Raw genomic sequence first — 21,378 nt, 5'->3', positions numbered from 1 at the left:
GTGAGTGTGAGGCAGGAAGAAATGAAGAAGAAAAAGAAAACTGTGCTGTAGGATGCCAGTGGATGGAAAAATATCAGTAGAATGGCATGAGATCAAAAGAGGCAGGGAAGAAATGAAAAGCAGACGGAAAGAAGGGAGAATGGGATAAGGTGGATATGTACAGTATGTGCAAAACTTGAGACATTGGGTAGATATCTATAGTCTTATATCACACAGGTCCTTGTGGCTCTTTCTTAGTGAATCTGGTTAAATTCATTGGCCAGTCACCTTATGCATTAGTTTCAGACTTATGCTGATTTGTCTGTAAGAAGTGTTACTTTATAATGTATTGCCCATTTGTGCACTCTATCTTACCAAACATTATTGCAGTATGTTAATTGCATACAAGCTGATAGGTTTGACTTTGCTGCAAATCATCTTGCACAAGATACCATTTTTTATTTTAATGTTACTTTCATTTTATTCCTGTATAAAACCAACCTGACACTTACTTGAGATACTGTTGGTAATCCGTGACAGTGAACATCAATATTCTTGTGGATTATTGGATGGCACTAAACATTTCAAATCGAGGCTACGCCAGCCAGTTGACTTTCTCTGTCTCTCTCAATTTATCTTTTCGGTCTCATTCTTTTCTCCTCCCTCCACCAGGTGTGATGCCAGAGCGGCAGTTTGGTGGAACCCAGTTTGTTTGCAGTGTGGTCGCTTCACATGTCAGCCACCAGCCATCCACCAGCTTCAGCTTTGTCTGGATCGCCCCACCGCCCGGCACCGGCTGTGTCAACTTCCTGTAAGTCATGTGTGAGTGTATGTGTTTAAAAGCGAACTGCTAAGAGAGAATAAGACACATGAGTAGTTGGGATGCAGATTAGGACCTTTACAGCTGTGTCATGTTGTGTGGCTGCATATTGACCCAATAAGCCTGAGTGAGGCTTATCTGCCAACATCAGGGTCGGTGTTTTCTCTGTCAGAGCCACAGAAAGGATGTTAAAAGGCCATCCTCTCAGAGAAAGCATGCATGATGACTGGAAAAAGGATAAACTTGGGACAAAGATAGTGTCTGTGTAGTGAAATGACCTGTGCAGTGGCAGGTGTGTGTGTGTGTGTGTGTGTGTGTGTGTGTGTGTGTGTGTGTGTGTGTGTGTGTGTGTGTGTGTGTGGTAATATCCTCAATACCATGCTTGACATGACGCGCAGTGGCAGGTGTGTGCGTGTGCGTGTGCGCGTGCGTGTGTGCGTGCGTGTGTGTGTGTGTGTGTGTGTGTGTGTGTTTAGCTTGCTGAGAATTAACGGAAATACCCCCATCCTCTTATTTAATGGGCTCTGTCCCTCTTCTCATTGGAAAATGTTTGAGTGGTTGAACAGATCCACCTATCCCCCAAGGATGGGTGTAGTACAGACACACTTAAAAAAAACTCTGGTTCACATGATTCACACATAAGCATTAGTAAGAAGGAATGGCTTATATAAGGGTCTTAATTGGGTTTTTAGCCCGCTGCAGCTGGCACAGTAACCAGTTTCTCAGTAACACTGTACAGGTGCTTTCTATCTGTATGCCTGTTTGTGTACACGTTACTTGCTGTGTTTCCCTGAAGCTTACTTGCTGTTTGATTGGCCCAAGTAGAAAAAGATCTAGCTTTATACATTTGAGAACAGCCTTGATCTTTCCTCTTTTTTCATTTTCATTCCCCCTTCTTCTGTTTTGTCGTGCTCTTAATCATTTTCTCCATCTCTATCTGTTGGAAACTAGTTCTCTTGGCTGGTGAGTTACAGCCTCATGCTGATGATCAGTCAAAATGCAATTAGCAGCTGTTGCCGCAGAAGCGTAGAGGAAAAGGGAGGACTCTGTAACTCTGCCCAACGCAAAGTCATAACAGTGACAGCACCACATTACAAAGATCTTTGAGAAATTCACCCACATATATTGCAATATTTATACATATGACAAGGGTAATTCTCACACTTTTACATCAAGAGCAGCCAAGTGTGTTTTAAATATGAAATCTAAAAATGATATCACCATATACAGTAATTTGAATGCTTGGATAGTCAAATCAAACTACAACCTAATGCAAACCCTTCTTTTTGTTCCTTTTCTTATTACCGGTCATCATCTTTCAAAACTTAAAAGACGTTGCAAATTGCATATTATGTATATTATGTCTTAGAAACCAGAACTAAATTAAACATTTTGGCAGTACTCACAAAAATCCCTCAATGAATTACTGGAGGGACATGATAGACTATCAGACAGAGACTTTTATAGACAGACTGACAGAAAAGGCTTCAGCTGGGGAATTTGCTGAAGTGGAACTGCCATTTAGACAATATCCATCGAGCCAAACAGATTTACTGGCTTTTCTGTCTGCCAGCAAACACATTTACTGTTGAGCGTGTGTCAGCTTACGAGGATTGTGTGTTTCCTCAGTATTTGTGTATTGTCCATGCATGTGCTGTGTGTTTGCGTGTGAGTGTAAACCATGGAGCAGCAGTGTGCCAGTGCTGATGACAGTGGGGCTGGCAGGTGGCCACGACTGTATGACAATAGGGGCCCCTGCGGCTGACCTTATCAAAGTCAGCCAGTCACACTCCAGCTGGCTGGAGAGACTGCTTCTTACACACACACACACACACACACACACACTCTTACTGCACCCTGTTCCAGTTCACAGCTCCCATCTCCACCAGTATATCCTCATATCCAGAGGTGCCCTCCCTGAGTTCAGTGACATGACGCTGGGAGAAATTCAACAGGCGAGGCCCTTGTGACCAATACCAGGGCCACTTTGTGTACCATTTATTTTTTTCCAGCAATGAATTGTCAGTATAATTACTATTGAGGTCGAGAGGTGATTAGATGACTGTCAGTTTCGTTCTCTATCATATTTTCTTCTTGTTTTGTTTTTTTATAAATTAATTCACCCAAGAATTGCAGTTTTATAGCAAATCTTTCAATCACTTTAAAAGTCAAAACAAGGTAATAAAAAATATGGGTGTGACAGAGCAGAGGTGACATTTGTCTTGACCGTACAAAATGTAAATAATGCAATGTCCTGCCCTTGCCCATAGTGTTCCTGCCCTGATTGATCCAAGGACCATTTTCCACAGGCAGTGTCCATGAGTGTTTAAATTAAAGGCACAGACATCCTATGTCCTTCACACGGCTAGAGCTGGTCCGCCACTGCATTAATATGGGACCTGTGAGCAGTTTTATGGGCTATATTGTGGGAGTGTTCCTGGTAACAGATCACTAGCAGGAGTGTGATAGAGTGCAGTGATGTGGGCATCTAGAAGAACTCATTTTCTGGGCGGCTGTAAATTGCCACCTAAAGAGAAGGGGAGGCCTTGGAAGAGAGGAGGAAAAGAGAGGAGAGGAGGTGGAGGAACAGGGAGGACACATACATCTAAGTAAATACCAATCACACTATTCAAACTCAAACTAGTCGATCAACAGAAAATTAATCAGCAACAGTTTTGACTTTCAGTCTTTTATTGAGCAAAAATGCCAATAAGCATTTGCTGGTTCCAGTTTCCTAAATACAAGAACCAGCAACTTTTTTGTTTTTATATCACTGTAAATTGAATATTTTTGGGTTGTTGTTTTTGAACAAAACAATATGAATATGTACTGTATGCCTTTGGATCAGAAATTGTATTTATATTTTTTAACATTTTACCAATTTTACAATTAATTAATTATGTAATAAAAAAACAAAACAATAGATTAACCGGTAATACAAGTGACCATTAGTTGCAGCTCTAATATGATATACTCTATCATAATGAAGCTATAGGCCAGGAGCAAACCTTTTCATACACACAAAATGCAAACAAACTCGTGCTTCAATGATTGCATAAAACATAGTTGTGCCCCACTTTTTATTCTTCTTGCTCAGACATGACAGTCCACACCACTACATAATGTACTGAATGCTTTGCTGCACTTAGCAGAGGTGAGAATGGTGTAATAGCTTCCTCTGGCAAATCTAAAGATGCACTAGTGTGTCTCGTCCTTTCTTTGCCTTTATTCTGCTTCACTAACAGCCTCAAGGCAGTCGGTGTAGTGTGTGTGTGTGTGCGTGTGCGTGTGCATGTGCGTGCGCAAGCATGGGGTTTTATATTTGACAACAGCTACCTTCAGAGAAACATTCAAACACTCTTAGCCCTGTGTATAGCTCTTGCTGTGTTGGTGATACATAGTTGTATTTGGGTGCTGTATGCATACATGCAGCCCTGCATGAACATATTCTTTGTGTGTGTGTGTGTGTGTGTGTGTGTGTGTGTGTGTGTGTGTGTGTGTGTGTGTGTGTGTGTGTGTGTGTGTGTGTGTGTGTGTGTGTGTGTGTGTGTGTAAGATGTGTTTTTTTTCAGCTGTAGTATTGTCTCCCTGTGGGACAGTTGCGTGGTTGGAGATTGCTTTAATTGCTGCATGTGAGCCCCCTTTCCAAAGTGTTCCCCTGAGGAACGTATCTAATGTTCCTTTATGTCATTCCATGCTGTGTTTGTGTGTGTACATATGCATTTGTTTGCGAAGACTTGTTTACTACTACTATTGCTATTTGTTCTTTTTCTAAATCTCTGCTACCTGCGGTTCCTCTGTCAACTCCAAGACTGATTGAAGCCACTTGTATGAGCAATTAGGAGGAGAAAAAGAAATAGAGTGAGGAAGGGCAGGTGGGCGCTCAAACACTCTCTTGTCTTGTTAGCTGTAATTGAAAAGGAATGGTTACTGTGCTGCAATTATGCCGGCTGTTGTGTTGTTGATACTGCCATCTGTTCAAAGTAGGCAGGTCTGTGGGAGCATTACGTTTTTGTTACACGCAGTATGGTATTGCATAGTACGTGGTTGACCACAGTCCACTGCTGCATGTTGTTAACACAGCCTGGTTCGGCTCTAAACCACCTTGACTCCATCTACCTTAACAACGATCGCTGTAGCAGGCAGCCGTCATTCGCACTGCTAAAAACGAGAGCCCACCAACTAGAGATCATTCAGGGCCCTGAAAACAGTACACTCTTTATACTCTCACAAAAGCTTCAGGTGCATGTGTCCTTTTTGGAAAATGACTATTAAATGATAAATAAAGTGAAATTGAAATGTGGGTTGACCTTTCTATTTTATGACTATGTGTCCTCAAGCTCATCCAGTCTGGTGATTGTGACAGGCAGGATGATAGACAGCTTGTTATATTAATCAGAGGTCAAAGGTCAGAGTTCAGACATCAGGCTGATAGATGACCTATTTCACCCAGCACCTAATTTCTCCTGGTATTAGTCTTTTCCATTGATTTCCTATTATCCAAGTAAATCTTTTGGTCGGTTTTAACATAAATTCACTGGTTAATGAGCTCCCCTTATCATTAAAGCTCCATAGTAGCCTGTGGCTGTGTGACAGATTCACTGGAGACATTGGGCCAGGGATCATGAATGATTGGTTCAAAGTAATCACATTTTGGCATTGTAGATGTAGAAATATAGGGTAGAAATGTGAAGCATGACAGAGCACATAAATCCGATCCACTTTTTTTCTCCACAAACCGACCAGAGCTGCAAATCTGACACAGTCCACCCATATAATTCCAATTTTCATATATCACACATTCACCTTTAAGACAGCAACTGTTATATCTCTCATATTCATGTTTTTAACCTTTCTTAAACTTTTAAAACGTGTTGGTTTTTCAGAATTTAATAGTAAATCAAACTTTTAAGAGGAAACCCCATTCCTGCGCTCCTCAACAGCACACAACCCAGACTCCTGACGCTGTTTACCCTAAAGGTCTCTGCATCCATGATATTGTCTTATTTCCCAAGGGATGGTCCATGATCCCTGTAATTATATACATACACCCATGTACACAGAGACACACATGCACACACATGTACATACATATCACACATCAGTGCTGATCAATACTGCAACAAATTGTCCACATCACATCTGTGCTGCACCAACATCTTATCAGGAGGTCACCATGCCACCTGCTGCGACTTTGACCTCCTTATCAATTCTAGATGAAATAGAGCGTGGAGATTGAAAAAAAGAAAAGAAAAGCGCTTGATTATATATGCAGCAAAATGAACCATGCTCAGGGGAGAAAGGGTCTGCTCCAGATGTATTTTGGGAGAAATGATTGGTTCACATTCTGTGCTGTCTGTTCCCGCAAATGTGCTATAATGTGACTGACAAGATAAATTACAGACATGACTTGTTGCGGGGATTCATCTCTCTGTTGTTGACTCTGTGTCAATACGGTAGGTTCCTCCCTTTCTCCCCCTCTTGTCCTAGTCTGACCCTCGCTGAGAAAGTAAGATAGGGAGACAGAGGTTTTTAAAAGGCTGATATCCATCTTTTTTTTTTTTTAGATAATTTTTTTAAATTATTTTTATATTTTTGAACATACAGAACAGACAAACACAATTGAACAAGATCAAAAACCCTCTTCCACCCTCTGCGGTCTCGAGGAAAACAAAAACAAACAAATAAGCAAAAACAGAAACAGAAATCACACCTTGCCTAGTCACTGTTCTCTAATTCTTGTGATTCTGAGGTCATTAGGACTGATACTTGTGCTGCTGCGTTTTTTCCATAGGTCTATAGTCAATGATTTGGCTTTGTTAATCCTTGCTGTAGAGAGCTCAAGCATAACTATGTCTAGAAAATACGCCTACGATCTTGGACGCTAATCTTCTCACAGGAAAATCAACAAACCATTTAATAACTGGGTGCGGCTCAAGACTGTTTCCCCATGGCACTCCGTAACATTTTAGGGCAGATATACATCTTTTGAAGTCTTTGAAGACTAAATCAACGACAGAAAATCATGGGGTTTTTTTTAGAACCAGCTCTATTTTTTTTCTTGCTCACATATTTACTCCTTACTGCTGTTGTTTTCTTAATCTACCTAATTATTACTCACTAACAGTAGTCAAGGTAAATTGCTCTTGTCCTGGCTGTACACTGAGCAGTGACTACGCTTCTTCTGGCTGTATTTGGAGCCGTAACTCTCTATGACCCTGTGCTAACAAGCAGGTAATTTGCCAAACAACTCCCAAATCCCTCCTCTGTGGAGCTTCATTAAATTTGCATGTTCTCCAAGAGCCTTTTTCAATTAATTAATTTAGGGGCAGAGGGAGGGGTGTTGGGGGGACAGAGTAATGTGATTCCACGAAGCCATTCACACCTTCTCAAGTCCTGATCGGTATGAAAATATCAAGGCTGGGTTGAAATTAAGAAACCCTGCTTTACATTTTATCATAGCTCTTTTAGTGCTTATCTGGCGATAACTCCAGCATTAGATACTTGTTTTCCCTCTTAGTCTGCCTATCTCATTGTCCTGTCTTCACTTCTTTCTGCCTCTGCATTCTTTTACCCGTTGTCCCTGATTGCTGTGCCATAACCACAGCTGGTCCTCAACATGGAAGATAAATCAACCAATTAGGGTGTATTATTTTAAGGGCTAGGTCCAAATGCACCAAATCACTGCTGGCGACTGGAACTGCACCCCACTGAAACTCCTCATATTAATCATGATTACCAACAAGCCTAGTGAGCCGGGAGAGAAAATTAGCTTTTAATTGGGATTTGAGGAGAAAGGGATGGGAGAGTCGTCTGACGAGGGAAAAAGAGCAGGGCAACGTGTGTTCTCCACCCTCAGATGTAATAGTTAGTGTGGCGTGAGAAAGTCATTATTATCACCGGTCTTGTGTAAAAACTGTTACAAAAGTTTTTTTGTGGTGTCAGTATTTAGTGCATATTTATGTCTTTAAGATAGCAGTCGCTATATTTAACTGCATGTATATGGCTTTAAGGTAAATCAGCCGTCAGTGTTCCCCGCTGTGTGTGTGTGTGTGTGTGTGTGTGTGTGTGTGTGTGTGTGTGTGTGTGTATGTGTGTGTGTGTGTGTGTGTGTGTGTGTGTGTGTGTGTGTGTGTGTGTGTGTGTGGTTTGCAGGGAGCTGTCAAACTGGCTCTTGAGGGATACTTATGGCCGACAGCAACATGTAATCTAACATGGAAGACACGCTTGGTAATTACCCACTCCAGGCCCTTTTGGGAGCTCTTTGAGTGACAGCCTGTCCATCTGCATACATGTTAAAGCTCATATGTGGCTTGGAGTGTATGTGTGCGTGCATGTGTGTATGGACTGGATCTCTGCCTTTTTTGCATGCCTCGCTATTTGACAGCAGATTGTGGACTTTGAAAGACAAGCCCATCTAACCCCCATCTCTATTTCCACTGACCAAATCCCAACCCCCCTTACTCTCCCTTCCTCCTCCATTTATCCATATCCTCCTCTTTTTCTTCATCTTCCTCAATCCCTCTCTCTTTCCCATCTCTCAGATTTGCTCCTCTAGACTAATGAGGAGGATGACACTTATTTTCACAAGATGAATGATCCCTCGTTTGAATCAGAGTAAGGGAGAGAAAACAAAAAAACACCAACACGTTTAGGCCCTTAATTGCTTTTTCCCCCCCAAAGAAAGTCAAATTAACATTTAGATGTTCAATTAATGTTTTGTGTGTATCAGTGCTGTTCTGTGTGTGTGTGTGTGTGTGTGTGTGTGTGTGTGTGTGTGTGTGTGTGTGTGTGTGTGTGTGTGTGTGTGTGTGTGTGTGTGTGTGTGTGCGTGTGTGTGTGTGTGGCTCCCAAAGTGAAGATGGTAACGAGAGACACACTGAGGAGCCGCTGGAGTGTGACGGCAGGACATACGCTGGCGTCGCGCTGCGCTGATCACACACTCTCCAGCTAAGACTAAATGCCCTCTCCTGGCTCCTGTTTTAATGACATACCCGTTATCTAGTCACACATAGTCAGACCACTCAAACATACACACACTTTCAAAGGAAAAGCACTTTGTCCCACTGAATGTATCCCTTCTGCCATTGTTTAATAGATGCCTTTCATTATTAGAGGGAAAAAAACATCATTAGAAACAGAAAAGTGCTTCTGGTATTTTTAAAGACACTTCTGCATAATTGCATTTTAAAAAGACCTTCAAAAATACGACACAGCTTTCACATTGTAGTGGTATAATGTAACTAAGTACATTTACTGAAGTACTGTACTTATGTACACTTATGTTTTTACTCCACTACATTTATCAGACAGTTGCTGTCAGATTAAAATGTTACCATGAAAAAGAATTAAACTGAAAATCGGTTTATCAAATTTGATGCATTGTTATCGGTTAAACAACCCAACAGTCTATAATAGTTAAAACTAGCTCCACAAGAATCCAAAAATATAATATAATATATATTACAGTTTTTTTTGATTGCTTAAGCACTATTTTGAAAACGGGCCGGTTTTTCAAAACACTACACTTACCACAACCACACACCCAATTAGCAGAACACCTCAGACCCTTTGCAAAATGAAACACTTTTGCAAAAACTATACACTAATTCATAAAAAACATATTTTGTTACCATATGAAATACACACGTTTCATATGTCTTAGTTCTGTTTGAACCAGTACACACTGCTGTTGCTAACCTAAAACACTTTTAGCAATTCTACTTCTCAGTGATTAGAGTACTGTAAATGAAGTACACAGAGAAAGTGCAAAAGTTCACCAAACACTACACAAGACCAATGCTGCAGACTAAGGAAAATATAATTTATTTCTCTCCATATACCCAAATCAGTCAACATGTCAACATGGAGAAACAATAAAACATTTTTCATGCTACTACAGTAGTGTGCATAACACTGCTAGCTCAGCATACAACAGACAAACATAAAATACTGGATCCAGTACAGGTTACAATTACAGTAAAAAAAAAAAAAAAAAAAAAAAGATCTAACAAAAAAATGAAAATACAAAAAAATTAAAATAAATTCTAGACTTACCTGCTGCATTTTTTTGGTGCTTAAACCTGATTGGTGTGTCTACAATTAAGCAATCATGTGTTTGCGCACCTGATGGCTGTGTTTCACAGATTGGCTCATAGGTTTGGTAATTTGGTGCACATCTGGGCCAACGTTTTGCTCCTTGAGTGTAAGGTTTTGATAATTGTGTAATACTTTTAATTTCAGTGTGTAAGCAATTGGCAAAAACTGTAATAAAACATTGATAGGGGGCATTCTGCTGCATAATAAATACTTTTCATTTTGATACTTTAAGTACATTTTGTTGTCAATACTTTTGCACTGGAATGCAGGACTTCTACTTTGGAATATTTGCATCGTTGTATGGCTTACTCTACCTACAGTACTCGTAGGCATTTTTCTCCTACCTGGCTTGGTAAGGGTTACTGTTACAGATTGTGTGTGTGTGTGTGTGTGTGTGTGTGTGTGTGTGTGTGTGTGTGTGTTAGCTAAAATGTGCTGTTTGATAGAGCCCTCTGTCTCCTGGCACTTAACAGAATCTGTTTAGTGAACTTGAGCTGAGACTGTGTTTAGTAAATATTTAAGGGCCTTGTTCCTACATCCCCACCCGCTGTTCGTTACGCGCCATCTTTTATTCATAAATACCGCACTCAAATTAGTTTTCAACCAATTCTGAAATATGAGTGTAATTAAGTATGTTTTCTCCCCAGCTCTGCAAAGGCACATGGGCTCTTTACTAATTGATGAGGGGCCTATTCATTATTCATGAGCTGAGATGAACGTGTAAATGCCTTGGCACCCATAAAAGTCTGCATGGTAGGGTCGAGTTGGGAGGTGCGAGGCAAAATCCACATGGGACTGTAGAGAAGGAAAGCAGGACAAGAAGAAAGTCTGCAAAATGGATGTGGGGCTTACTGACTCAGGTACCCACTATTTTGGGCTTCCCCCTAAAGTTTTGCTTTTTTTAAATCCTCTACTCGTCGACATAGTCTGAGTTGTAACGTGCAATGTACAGTATGACCGGGTGTGACACACACACACACACACACACACACACACACACACACACACAACAAGTGCTCCTTGAAGGGACTTTCTCACTGTATGTGAGTGTCTGTCAGTGTGTGTTCAATTGTGAGGTTGCTCAGATTAACAAGCCATAGATGATGTTCATAATAATAGCGAAGCAAAATACAACATTAGGATTTTGTCTGAATGCCAGACAGATGAGATAAGACTCCAACTGCTCCCCTCTCCTTGATGGACAATACTGCAAGCAGTCAGTGAGGAAGCACGTCATGGCTGTGATATTTATCCTCTTTATGTTTTTGACCTCAGTCTCACTCCAATTGTTTCCTTCTGTGTATTATGTGGGAAAATGCAGGTTATACTGTCGGAGTGGTGCAATGCGGCTTTACTAGCCATCTAACAATGTAGTGTTGTCTTCCCTTGCACAGAACTTTCCTTCATGGGGCCGCTACACATCCCATTTTGCTGCTGCCACTGGCTCTGGGGCTGTAAAACTTTACAATTTATTTTTCCAATTACTCATTTCAAGGACTCTGAAAATTGCAGCTTCCTCCATACTTTTCCACCTCAATCCCCTACTGTGTCCAAGTTATGGGATTTTATTCTCTATTATTATTATTATTATTATTATTATTATCAACTGTTGTTACATAGACATTATAACAACCGCTCTATTTTATTATTATTATTAGTAGTAGTAGTAGTAGTAGTTATTAATATTGGAAGAGATGACAGTTCTGTACTCTAGAGCAGCTTTGTTAGTGTGCATCTTTGCAAATATAATTCTGCTATTGAAAATGAGAGCAGATCATTTTCTACATGGCTACAGTACAGTAGAACATGTTTAAGTGTCTGTGTAAAATATCCTACTGCACTCTGAGCCATTTCACCATCTTAGATTTTTTAAAGATCTCTCCATTTCCAAATGAATAATGCATTTCATGGCTACCAGAGGGAAATTCATATTACATTCCATATGTTCAGCACGCAACATCGAGTTATATTAACCCTGGAGTGTAAAGAGTGCAGTATGACAGTGCAGGGAAGTGATGATATTGGAAAATATTTGATAACCCACACACTATTCTATGAGCACAAAACTTTTTTGAGGAAATATCGCTATCAAAACTTTGCCTACCAGTTACTGACTCACACAGTGAGATGAGAGTGATAAAGGCAGTGTGTGTGTGTGTGTGTGTGTGTGTGTGTGTGTGTGTGTGTGTGTGCGTGCGTGTGCGTGTGTGTGTGTGTGTGTGTGTGTGTGTGTGTGTGTGTGTGTATAGTTTGCCTAATTTGCCTCACTGTTGCTCTTTTTTGACTTTTCTGTCATCCACATGTAAATATATTCTTATTCCACATGTGTAAATTTAAATTTAACCTCAGAGAAGCTTGTTCTTTCTTGTTGTTTTTACCTCAAAGTCACATCATAATGAACTTCAGAAAATGTCCTCTTTTATAGAGGATGCTTGAACACATTTTGCTTCAGTGGGAAATGATGCCATCTGTGCTGGATTGATCTTCATATATTAAGGACAGACCAGTTAACTTCTTCCTGTTTGTGTTAATGCACTTTTTTCTTTTTCTCTTTCTCTCACTTCTGTCTCTTAGAGCCACAGCAACACATCGAGGACAGATCATTTTCAAGGATGCTCTGGCCCAACAGCTCTGTGAGCAAGGAGGTGAGTAGCATCAGCAGGACAACACTCACATATACCCCTCTTCCCTGCACATGCAGGCAGAAATTCATACGCGAATAGACATATGTCGAAGCAAACATGTGCACTGACATACATACCGTACCCCCTTATCACTTCCCATTACTGTCCATCATATGCACAGATTTTCAGAATATGGATGACACAATATGGTTAATATGCTGCTTCTTCATGACAGTGGCATTGCCACACTTCCTGGCTCTCTATTCTGCCTAATGATGCAGCCAGAGCCAGAGATATTTGGATGTCCTATATTGCCAGCTTAATTTCAGCTTATGCTAAACTCTCTCTGCCGGAGATTTACGCTTTATGGCCAACACTTCTTACATCCACTTTCTGTGACAGCCTAAAGTAGCTATAGACAGACAATGTAGTCCCACTCTGCATGCTGAGTGTGTATAATTGCTTGTTTACAGGAAAGAAGCCTCCTCCTCACTCGAGAACTCCTTGTAGATCAAATTTGACTTTAATGCTTAAAGTGGTACACTAACTGCTGCTGGTGTCTTTTCCTGTTTTCTGTTACAAGGGGAAAACAACAACATTTAAGCTTTAAGATATACTTAGTCTTTATTAGAAAAAATAACCTCTGTGGCAAGTCTCTTAGGACTCTTCATTGCAAGTGTGTCCCTCAGCAGCTCATAGGAGACACTACCGATGATTGCGGCACATGCCAGGAAGAGCGTGCTCAACTTTATGGCTCAATGCCACTTGAAAAAGATGAGGCACAGAGCCCTCAGTCAGGCCTGGAAGAGTGACAGAGAGAGAGGGACAAGGCTCTTGTCCTTGCCCGAGAGCTCATCCTCTCACAACCACTGACACACTGCCCCAGTCTTCTCCCTCTGCAAATGAAATATCTGCAGCCAACAACAGTCACTTAGTTGTTTAGTGCCAAGGCCCTGCAGTATAACACTTACACACAACTACTCACAGCAGACAAGCTGGAAAGCAGAGATGTAGACCTTACAAGGCCTTGGAGAGGACACGTTGTGAATGGGGGCAGACAGAGATTAGTGAGTTAATGTAAAATCTGCAGAGACAATGTACAGGTATGAGAGGCAGGACAGGTGGGAGAGACATTGGTGACAGTGATAAAGGATACATGGGAGCGAAAGCTGCTGCATGTAGAGCTATAAATTACTTGTGTCAGTAATGACTTGAGTTTCTGTCTAATTGTTGAAGGACAGATGGGAGGATAGGAGGACAAAGATGGTGGGATGAAGAGATTATAGTAATGAGAAACTTGAAGGTCATAAATTGGAGGTGATTTGAGTGTTGGGGAGAGGTATTAGGATGATTGAATATCATTAACAAAAGAAAAGTGGGGGAAAGAGTAGGTGTGAGCGGGTGGCAGACCTTGTTGTAGGCTAATTCCTTTTACGGCCAATAACGCAATGCCCTTTGTGTTGCTGAACTTCTCCAGGAAATCTGAATAACAAATGAGAAATGAACATGCTGTGGGCAACAGAAGGTGAAATGAGTTGGAGGAGAGATAAGAGAAAGGAGGAAACAGAATTGGGTCTGACAATTTCTGGTCTCTTGTGGATTGTCCGAACAGAGACAAGCGCTCCACTGATCTAACTCCCCGTAGTCAGTTCCTCTTCCTCTTTCCAAACCAAAACCTGCAACTTCAAAAGAGCTGTGCAGATTACAAAAATCATGAAACTGGAATGTGCAAGGCTCTTGAAAATTACTTTGACAGTAAGTAGTACTTGTGACAGTAAGTAATTGTGTACTGTGGGGCAGCCAAAATTGTATAAATGTGTAGAGAAGTGTGATAATGCAGACACCAACTCAGAAGAAACTGTTAAGGTGAAAAACTATACATAAATCATGTCTATTGTCTTAGTTCCCTCAGCAAAGTCATACTTGCCAGCAGGTGAGGCAGAGGCCTGTAGACTTTTTCCTTCCGGCGGGATCAAATAGGCTACCGTCCCAAATTCATCCGCAGAGTGGCAAAGAGAGTGCACGCTGCTTTGAGCAAAGTTACTTCAAATCTAGGCATTAGCATTCAAAGTGGAATAAAAGATACGAGGCCAGCTCAAGTCACTTCAGAAGTTCATATGCTTAAGACTCAAGCTTTGAAGAGCTGGAGAAATGAAAGCTATCTAAAGCAGGGTTATGATCCATGGAGGAGAGGGAGGGAAGGAGGAAAAGAGAAAGGAAGGGATGGAGGGAGAGAAACAGGGGGCAGGCTGCTCAAATAAAAAGACAATCACAGTGATCAGCCAGGGTGAAGACTTTAGGAACAAATGGACAGATTAGCCAGCGAGATAGAAAAAGTAGGTAACACTAGAGTGTGAATCTGAGCTTAGCATGATAAAGAGAGATATATAAATTCTAATGTAAATAAGAGATTTAAGGATAAAGAAAGAAGAGGAGAGGTATAAGCCTTTAACTCGCTGTGGTACATCTAACATGCAGCACTTTGCTTCTCAGTAACAGAAAGCCTCCCTGTGTGTGTGTGTGTGTGTGTGTGTAATGTGTGTGAAATTATCTATACTGCTGCAACCAAATAAAATGCAGTGCAAAACAGAGTAGTCCGTGGCACCAATCAGCACGTTTCCCAATAGTTTGGACAGGCTCCTAGAAATGCTTCAAAGCATGTTGCAGAAAAATGCAAATTACTGCCACAGTTTTAAATGACTGCAAGTATACGAACAGACAGGCAGGAAGATGAACCAGAAGTACATTTCTGCTCCTACTGAGCGGCCATAAAAATACTTTTTCAGCCCATATGAGAGGAGCCAAGGTGGAGAATGAGGATAGGTAGTGGTGGGCCAGGAAAGGGTGCTCTGTGCTAGAGGGTGGAGTGGTTGTGGGTGTTCAATGTCACTGCAGGCCGTCCATCAGCTCTATCTCCTGACAGCAGGGCCAGCAGCCCATGTTTTCTGCCCAGCATCGCCAGGTCCTCTCATTTCCAGCGAGGGAATAAATCAGGTCTTTATGGGCCTGGCCGAGTGCACTGCACCCCAGATGGATTATTAAAGAGACATATAACTCATAGAGGCCACTGCTCCCTGAGGGATGCCTGATCACAGCGTGACAGAGGAGGGACGGTGGCCTCAACTCTTCCACCTCCTCGCCACCCACCCAGTCTGCCAGCCAGCCTGCTTGTCTGGCTGAACACCGGCTCGACTGCCATCCCTCATCGCTCACCAGCAAGAAACCTTGAGACCTCACTATCTAGTCTATATCTCTTCCTCTCTTGCTAGTGACGGTCTCTCTCCAGTTTTTCTCCTAACTCTCTTCCCAGTCTTCCCAGTAGTGAGTCTTTCTTCTTTGCCGGTCTCCTCTCCACTCACCTATAATTATTGTAATTATGCCAATTGAAGCCCACACAAAGGCTCTGCTTTTTGCTGAGTGGAGTGAAGTGTCTGCCATCTGACCTTGGAGAACCATTTCTTTTTAGTCATTGTAAAAAGAAAAACAACAGCATCCTGCGTCCTGGCGAGTCAGTAATTGTGACCGCCAGTTAGACGGGAGCAACTTGACTTCAAACGCGGTTCACATCGTCAAGGATGTGAGTCAGACGAAGGGAAAAAGAGCAAACGAGAGAAGAACAAGGGAGATTGGAAGAGTCAGTGCAGTTTACATGGTGGGGAGAAAAAGAGGAGAGAGAGGAGATCAGAGCTGGAAGATGGAGAGAAGAGGGGGGAGAAGATTTAACATGACGTGTGCCCTGCGCTCTTTGTGCAGAGATGTCTGAGTCTGCCAAAGCTTATGCTCATTTAGTCCCTCCTTGTATCACCCCAACCCTACTCATCAGCACCAATCCGATTTTAGTCGCGGTATAGTTTATTGAGAATCTCCTCCTTTTTGTTGCTCCTGTTTATATGTGTGCATTTGCATAGCAGCGAAATAGCAGAGGTTTGGATGGAAAACCTGTTTGTGTGTACGTGTACCTTTGTGTGTGTGTGTGTGTGTGTGTGTGTGTGTGTGTGTGTGTGTGTGTGTGTGTGTGTGTGTGTGTGCGTGTGTGTGCGTGCGTGCGTGCGTGCGTGCGTGCGTGCGTGCGTGTCCCTCTGCATGCTTGTGGGTATAAGCCCTGGCCAGGGAGATACAGGCATTAACAGAGATGAGCCGCAAATAGAGGAGGCAGTAATTGAAGTCTTTAAGAAAGTGAGAGGGGATTAATCCAAGTGAAATGAGCGCCACTGTTTGCTCCCGATGCGCAGAGGGTTAGGCAGAGAGAGACAGTATGGGTGCGGATGGAGGGGTGGGCAGGAGGGGGAGAATGTGATAGAAGGGAAGTGAGAGAGACAGCAGGAGAGCGTGATGAAGCATGGAGAAAGAAAACTGTAAATGAGGCCTTTTTGGAAGCTTGAAGGGATTATCCACCCAAAAAAAATCGTTTGGGCCTTTCTCCAGCCAAATGGCCTCACTAGAAAGCCTGAGAGTGATTTAGAAGGGTTTGTTATAAAGAGAGACTGTAGAGAGCAGAATACCAACCAAGCATTTATTACTTTATGTCAGTTTGAGAGGGTGGATTACCAGGAATCAGGTTTCAGTAAATGCTCTTCTCAGGTTGAATATGTAAGATGAACACATTCTCATGTAAACTGAGCACACAACTGCATATTTCATTTTTATTATAGTTTAATAGGAATAATAAGGTACAGGAAACATGACAGAGTGGCACATGCTGGGATTGATTGCTCCTCTAAACATGTTTTGAATCAGCAAACTTTGGAGGATTAGAGGGTGAGGAAGGGGGAGAGACGGAGTGGGAGGAAGAAGGCCCTTTGATCTCGATTTAATGGGCTTCATCGTCGAGCCCAAGCTCCAGCCACGGAGCTGAGCATCAGGGCCCACCAGAGCGGCAGCAACAGACGCAGCACTGAACCGCCCAACTCTGTCACACAGGCCACTAAGACTCCAACTTTTGCAGTCAGCATGAAACTTTACCACCACTCTGTGAATAGTTAATCCATTTTCTAACTGCCCGGCATTTGGATCAAATGGGAAGAAATTGGGCCAGCTAACAAAAGTGAGGCTTGAGCTCCAAGTATTCAAGCTAAGACATTAGCAGAGCCATTACGATAGTAAGAAACCTTTTTTTGATAATCCCTCCTCTCTTGATTAAAGTTCTGTTGTTTATAAGGGGTTTTAGGTGGGCTTTCTCAAATGTAAGCCCCTCTCTCAGAGGAAATTTCAGAACTGCTGTAAGGTTTGGAAGACAGTCTTAAGTAACTTGAAACGAAACTTTGGAATGAGTCTTCACTGTGTTATCTTAGTTCATTTTATCAGGTGGGCAGACTCATCCTAGATGGAGAATACTGTGGCAGATTATCCTTCTCTTCTGTCTGGAGTAAGGCTGTCTTAAAAAAAAACTACCAGAGCGGAGTAAGAAAGCTCAAAGGGATTGAAGGGTGACATGTTTGAGGTTAAAGCCAATGTGCGACTCAACAATGACTGATCACGAAACAAGGTTAAACTCAAATTCTCTAACAAGGGGCATGCAACATAAACAAAGGTGTGCAAATTGCATTTTACTTTATGTTCTCAGCGGCTGTATCTCAATGTACAACAGGGAAGTTCTCGAGTGTGATTATCACCTGGTGCACCTGTTTTTTGGTGCAAGTCTGAGTTTAGTAAATGACATCCACCAATCCATCCATTCTGCGTGCACCAGCTAATTGAACAAAGTTTCCACCAAACTAATCAATCAATTGATTGATTTATTACGTTTTAAACCACACTATGTACTAGCTCCTCTATCTTTTCTAGCCCAACGGTCACACCCATACTCGTATTTACATCGTATTTTTCCAAAATGTGGATGCAGAGTGTATTGTATTAAGTATTCTCTGTGATTGAGTTGAAGTTTTTTTTTAACCCATGTTTGATTTATTAAGTCTTAACACTCACTACCCCCCTCCATTCACCTCCCTCCTCCTCTCAGAGCTGTGTATCCCCTAGGAGAGATTGATGGTTGAGTGTGTTAGCTAGGCAGTGGCCACAGATTACAGCACACAGGCGCCTCTGGGGTGAATGGCGGTTAATTGGCATTGAACCGTTAATCATGGCCGCCCGGCCTTTCATTACTAAAAGGAATAATCAGCAGCAGCCAAGAGACTGTAGCCATGGCCGGCCAGGACACAGAGAAAGTTTGTTTCACTCAGAGATGATTTAAGAATGAGCCCATTTCCCTGCACTTACTGACTAATACACACCTTTTCCATGCAGTTAACAATGCAAAACCGCACAGATAGGAAAAGTCTGTTTAGTCTGTTTAGTTCATATATTAACATGAATGTTCATACATGCACTTCTACAGCTCTCAATCTGCCTACAAAAACTAACTGCCTGCAAGTTTCCCAGGACTGGCATCAGACAGATGTCAGACTATACCTATACATACAAGATGTTGCTACTGAATAACTCACAATGTTTACTCCCTTCTTCTCTGTCTGTTTCAGCTCCAACCGAGTCCCCATTGAGACCTAGTCTTTGTGAGTCGGCATTTCATTGTTCACTGCTGTAATTTTTTTCTTTTGATATTATAATCACGCAGGTAATTACAACATGAAAAGACAAGGTATCATACAGACTGTGTCTAACTGTGAGCATATGGTGTGTGTGTTTGTGTAGTGGAGCTCCATGGCAAACATGCTGTGCTGCGTGACGACTTTGACTCCAACCTCCAGGGAGAGCTGGACTCGAGCATCTGGTAGGTGAAAAAGTTACGACTCCTCTCGTAATCTTAGAGTGCAGTCCCTCTTTAAATCTATGATGCTCTCCCATGATACTTCTTGCGTTTGTTATAATCAATACCCTCTCCTCTCCTCTCAGGTCTGAGTGCAGTAACTGTGAGGTGGGAGAGCAGTGTGGTGTACTGATGCATGGGAGAGCGGTCACTTTCTGTGAGCCCTTTGGAGAACGCGAACTGGTAACTGACATGCTTGACCACACTGCCACCGCTGTAGATTTTATGGCCCATTGACCATACATCCAAACCAACCACTCAGTAGCCACAACCGCAACTAGAGTAAATTACAGCATACTAGCTGTGACCACAGTAGAATCTCATGTTTAAACATCTACATCTCTATAAACTCCCCAGAAATGTCTACTCTATTATGCCTTTTTAACAGTGAAGGTGATGTAAATTTGCCTGGCATAATCTAGCTATTGAAACTAATTTCAAAATAAAAGCATGCATTTAACAACAAAACAAATAACACATTTTGCAATTTACTATTATCTCTACCATTTATAGTGAGTGCTAACAAAGAATCACTAAAAGCAAACATGAAGTCAATATCATGAAGCAGTTTATTATGTGCCCCATATTTGTGGTAAAAAACGAAAACCATGCTGACTTTGTCTTAAGATTTGTGGAAATAGAAGAAGTGATATTGCTTCTCAAACATTTATCGTAACTTTATGTCTCATTATTTGCTTTTTCTATTTTCATTCCTCTGTGTCAACAGGTTACAGAAAACAATCTATATAACGTGTACATAACAGCTTACTTTCATTCATCCGCCAACTTTAACTCTCTTTTAACTTTAATTATTGCTGCAGCACCTGTTTGGCATAGGAGTTTTTGCTCCAGCAGTTTTAGCCAAAACTAACTTGTCATTACACTGAAGGTCACAGAAGTTTAAAGATGACATGTGTAATGTTACATTTAAAAGTGAAAAGTAAATCAGAAGGAGCATGAGGGACCGAGTATCATACCATGTTCAATTTACAGTATAATACACTAGTATCAGGATACTGCCTGACATGCAGTGTGGCACACACACACGCAAGCACGCACACACACACACACACACACACACACACACACACACACACACACACAAACATACACACATACATTCATAATTGCTTATCAAACCTTTTCATGCCCTCTTTCTATCTTTACAAAGTTGATTTCAGGCTGTGTATTCTGCTGTAAGAGATGAAAGCCAGTCAGCAGCAGAGAAGTGTTTAGTGCCTCGTGATTGTATTTACTTCTCTGATAAACAGTTGCTGTGTCTGTCACTGATCCAAATGTTTGATGCCGCTGCCTGGCAGCTCTTCTGTCAAGTGCAACAAGCGTGCACATCCAGAAACACAGAATTGTTTACACACGGATAGTTTCAAATACAACAGCATCGACAATGAGAACATACATTCATGTACACACAGCTTATCATTGGCTCTCTCACACACACTCTCTCTCGCACACACACACACACACACACACAATGAAAAGATAACTATGTATTTATGTTGATTGTATTGATATTATACAATAAAAAAAATGCTCCACCAATTTCCCATTTGAAGAATAACCTAACTCAACTCCAGTGGTTGAAATTGTCACCCTTCTGCAGTGATGTAGAAATGTCTTCAGAAGGGTTGAAAACAATTTACATCATTATTAGATGTGGTTAAAGGTGCAACAGACGTATCAGGAAAAGATCAGTGAAAAGTAGCTTTTTAGCTTTGTGTTAAGTTTTAAATACTTGTGTGCAGCAAATCATATTTATTTTTGATTTTGATTATTTATGGGTGATATCCTAAACTGCCTTGTGTATCTTCCCCAGACCACTGTACCTCTCAACACTAGTACAGCCTCAGTCCTGCAGTTTGCCCTGGGTGAGTATTAAATCTCCACACGCATTGCAAACAATACATAAAGACAGATGTTGTATAAGAGGCCTATGTATAAGACATTTTCAAATTATCTTAGCCCTATGTGCAACAGTGTTTTGCAGCCAGGACAATATATCCCTTTGTCATCCTCAAGAAGTAGGCAGGTTTAGCCCTGGAACATGTCAGCAAGCCAACTGGTACACATTATAT

General features: G+C 41.6%; 1 protein-coding gene across 2 annotated transcripts in view; it reads left to right on the top strand.

The window, feature by feature from the left end:
* Window positions 1–21,378, top strand: part of reln (reelin) — a 100,081-nt gene that overhangs the window by 41,867 nt on the left and 36,836 nt on the right. For both annotated transcript variants that reach the window (XM_031282752.2, XM_031282751.2), the window contains exons 3-8: window positions 652–790; window positions 12,473–12,543; window positions 18,999–19,031; window positions 19,171–19,249; window positions 19,372–19,468; window positions 21,120–21,171. In XM_031282752.2, the coding sequence (XP_031138612.1) occupies window positions 652–790; window positions 12,473–12,543; window positions 18,999–19,031; window positions 19,171–19,249; window positions 19,372–19,468; window positions 21,120–21,171 (471 nt within the window). The remainder of the gene's footprint in view (window positions 1–651; window positions 791–12,472; window positions 12,544–18,998; window positions 19,032–19,170; window positions 19,250–19,371; window positions 19,469–21,119; window positions 21,172–21,378) is intronic.

This window comes from Sander lucioperca, chromosome 7 (genome assembly GCF_008315115.2).
Source record: "Sander lucioperca isolate FBNREF2018 chromosome 7, SLUC_FBN_1.2, whole genome shotgun sequence".
In the NCBI taxonomy this organism is placed as follows: Eukaryota; Metazoa; Chordata; class Actinopteri; order Perciformes; family Percidae; genus Sander; species Sander lucioperca.
This window is presented reverse-complemented; position numbering and strand designations above follow the sequence as displayed.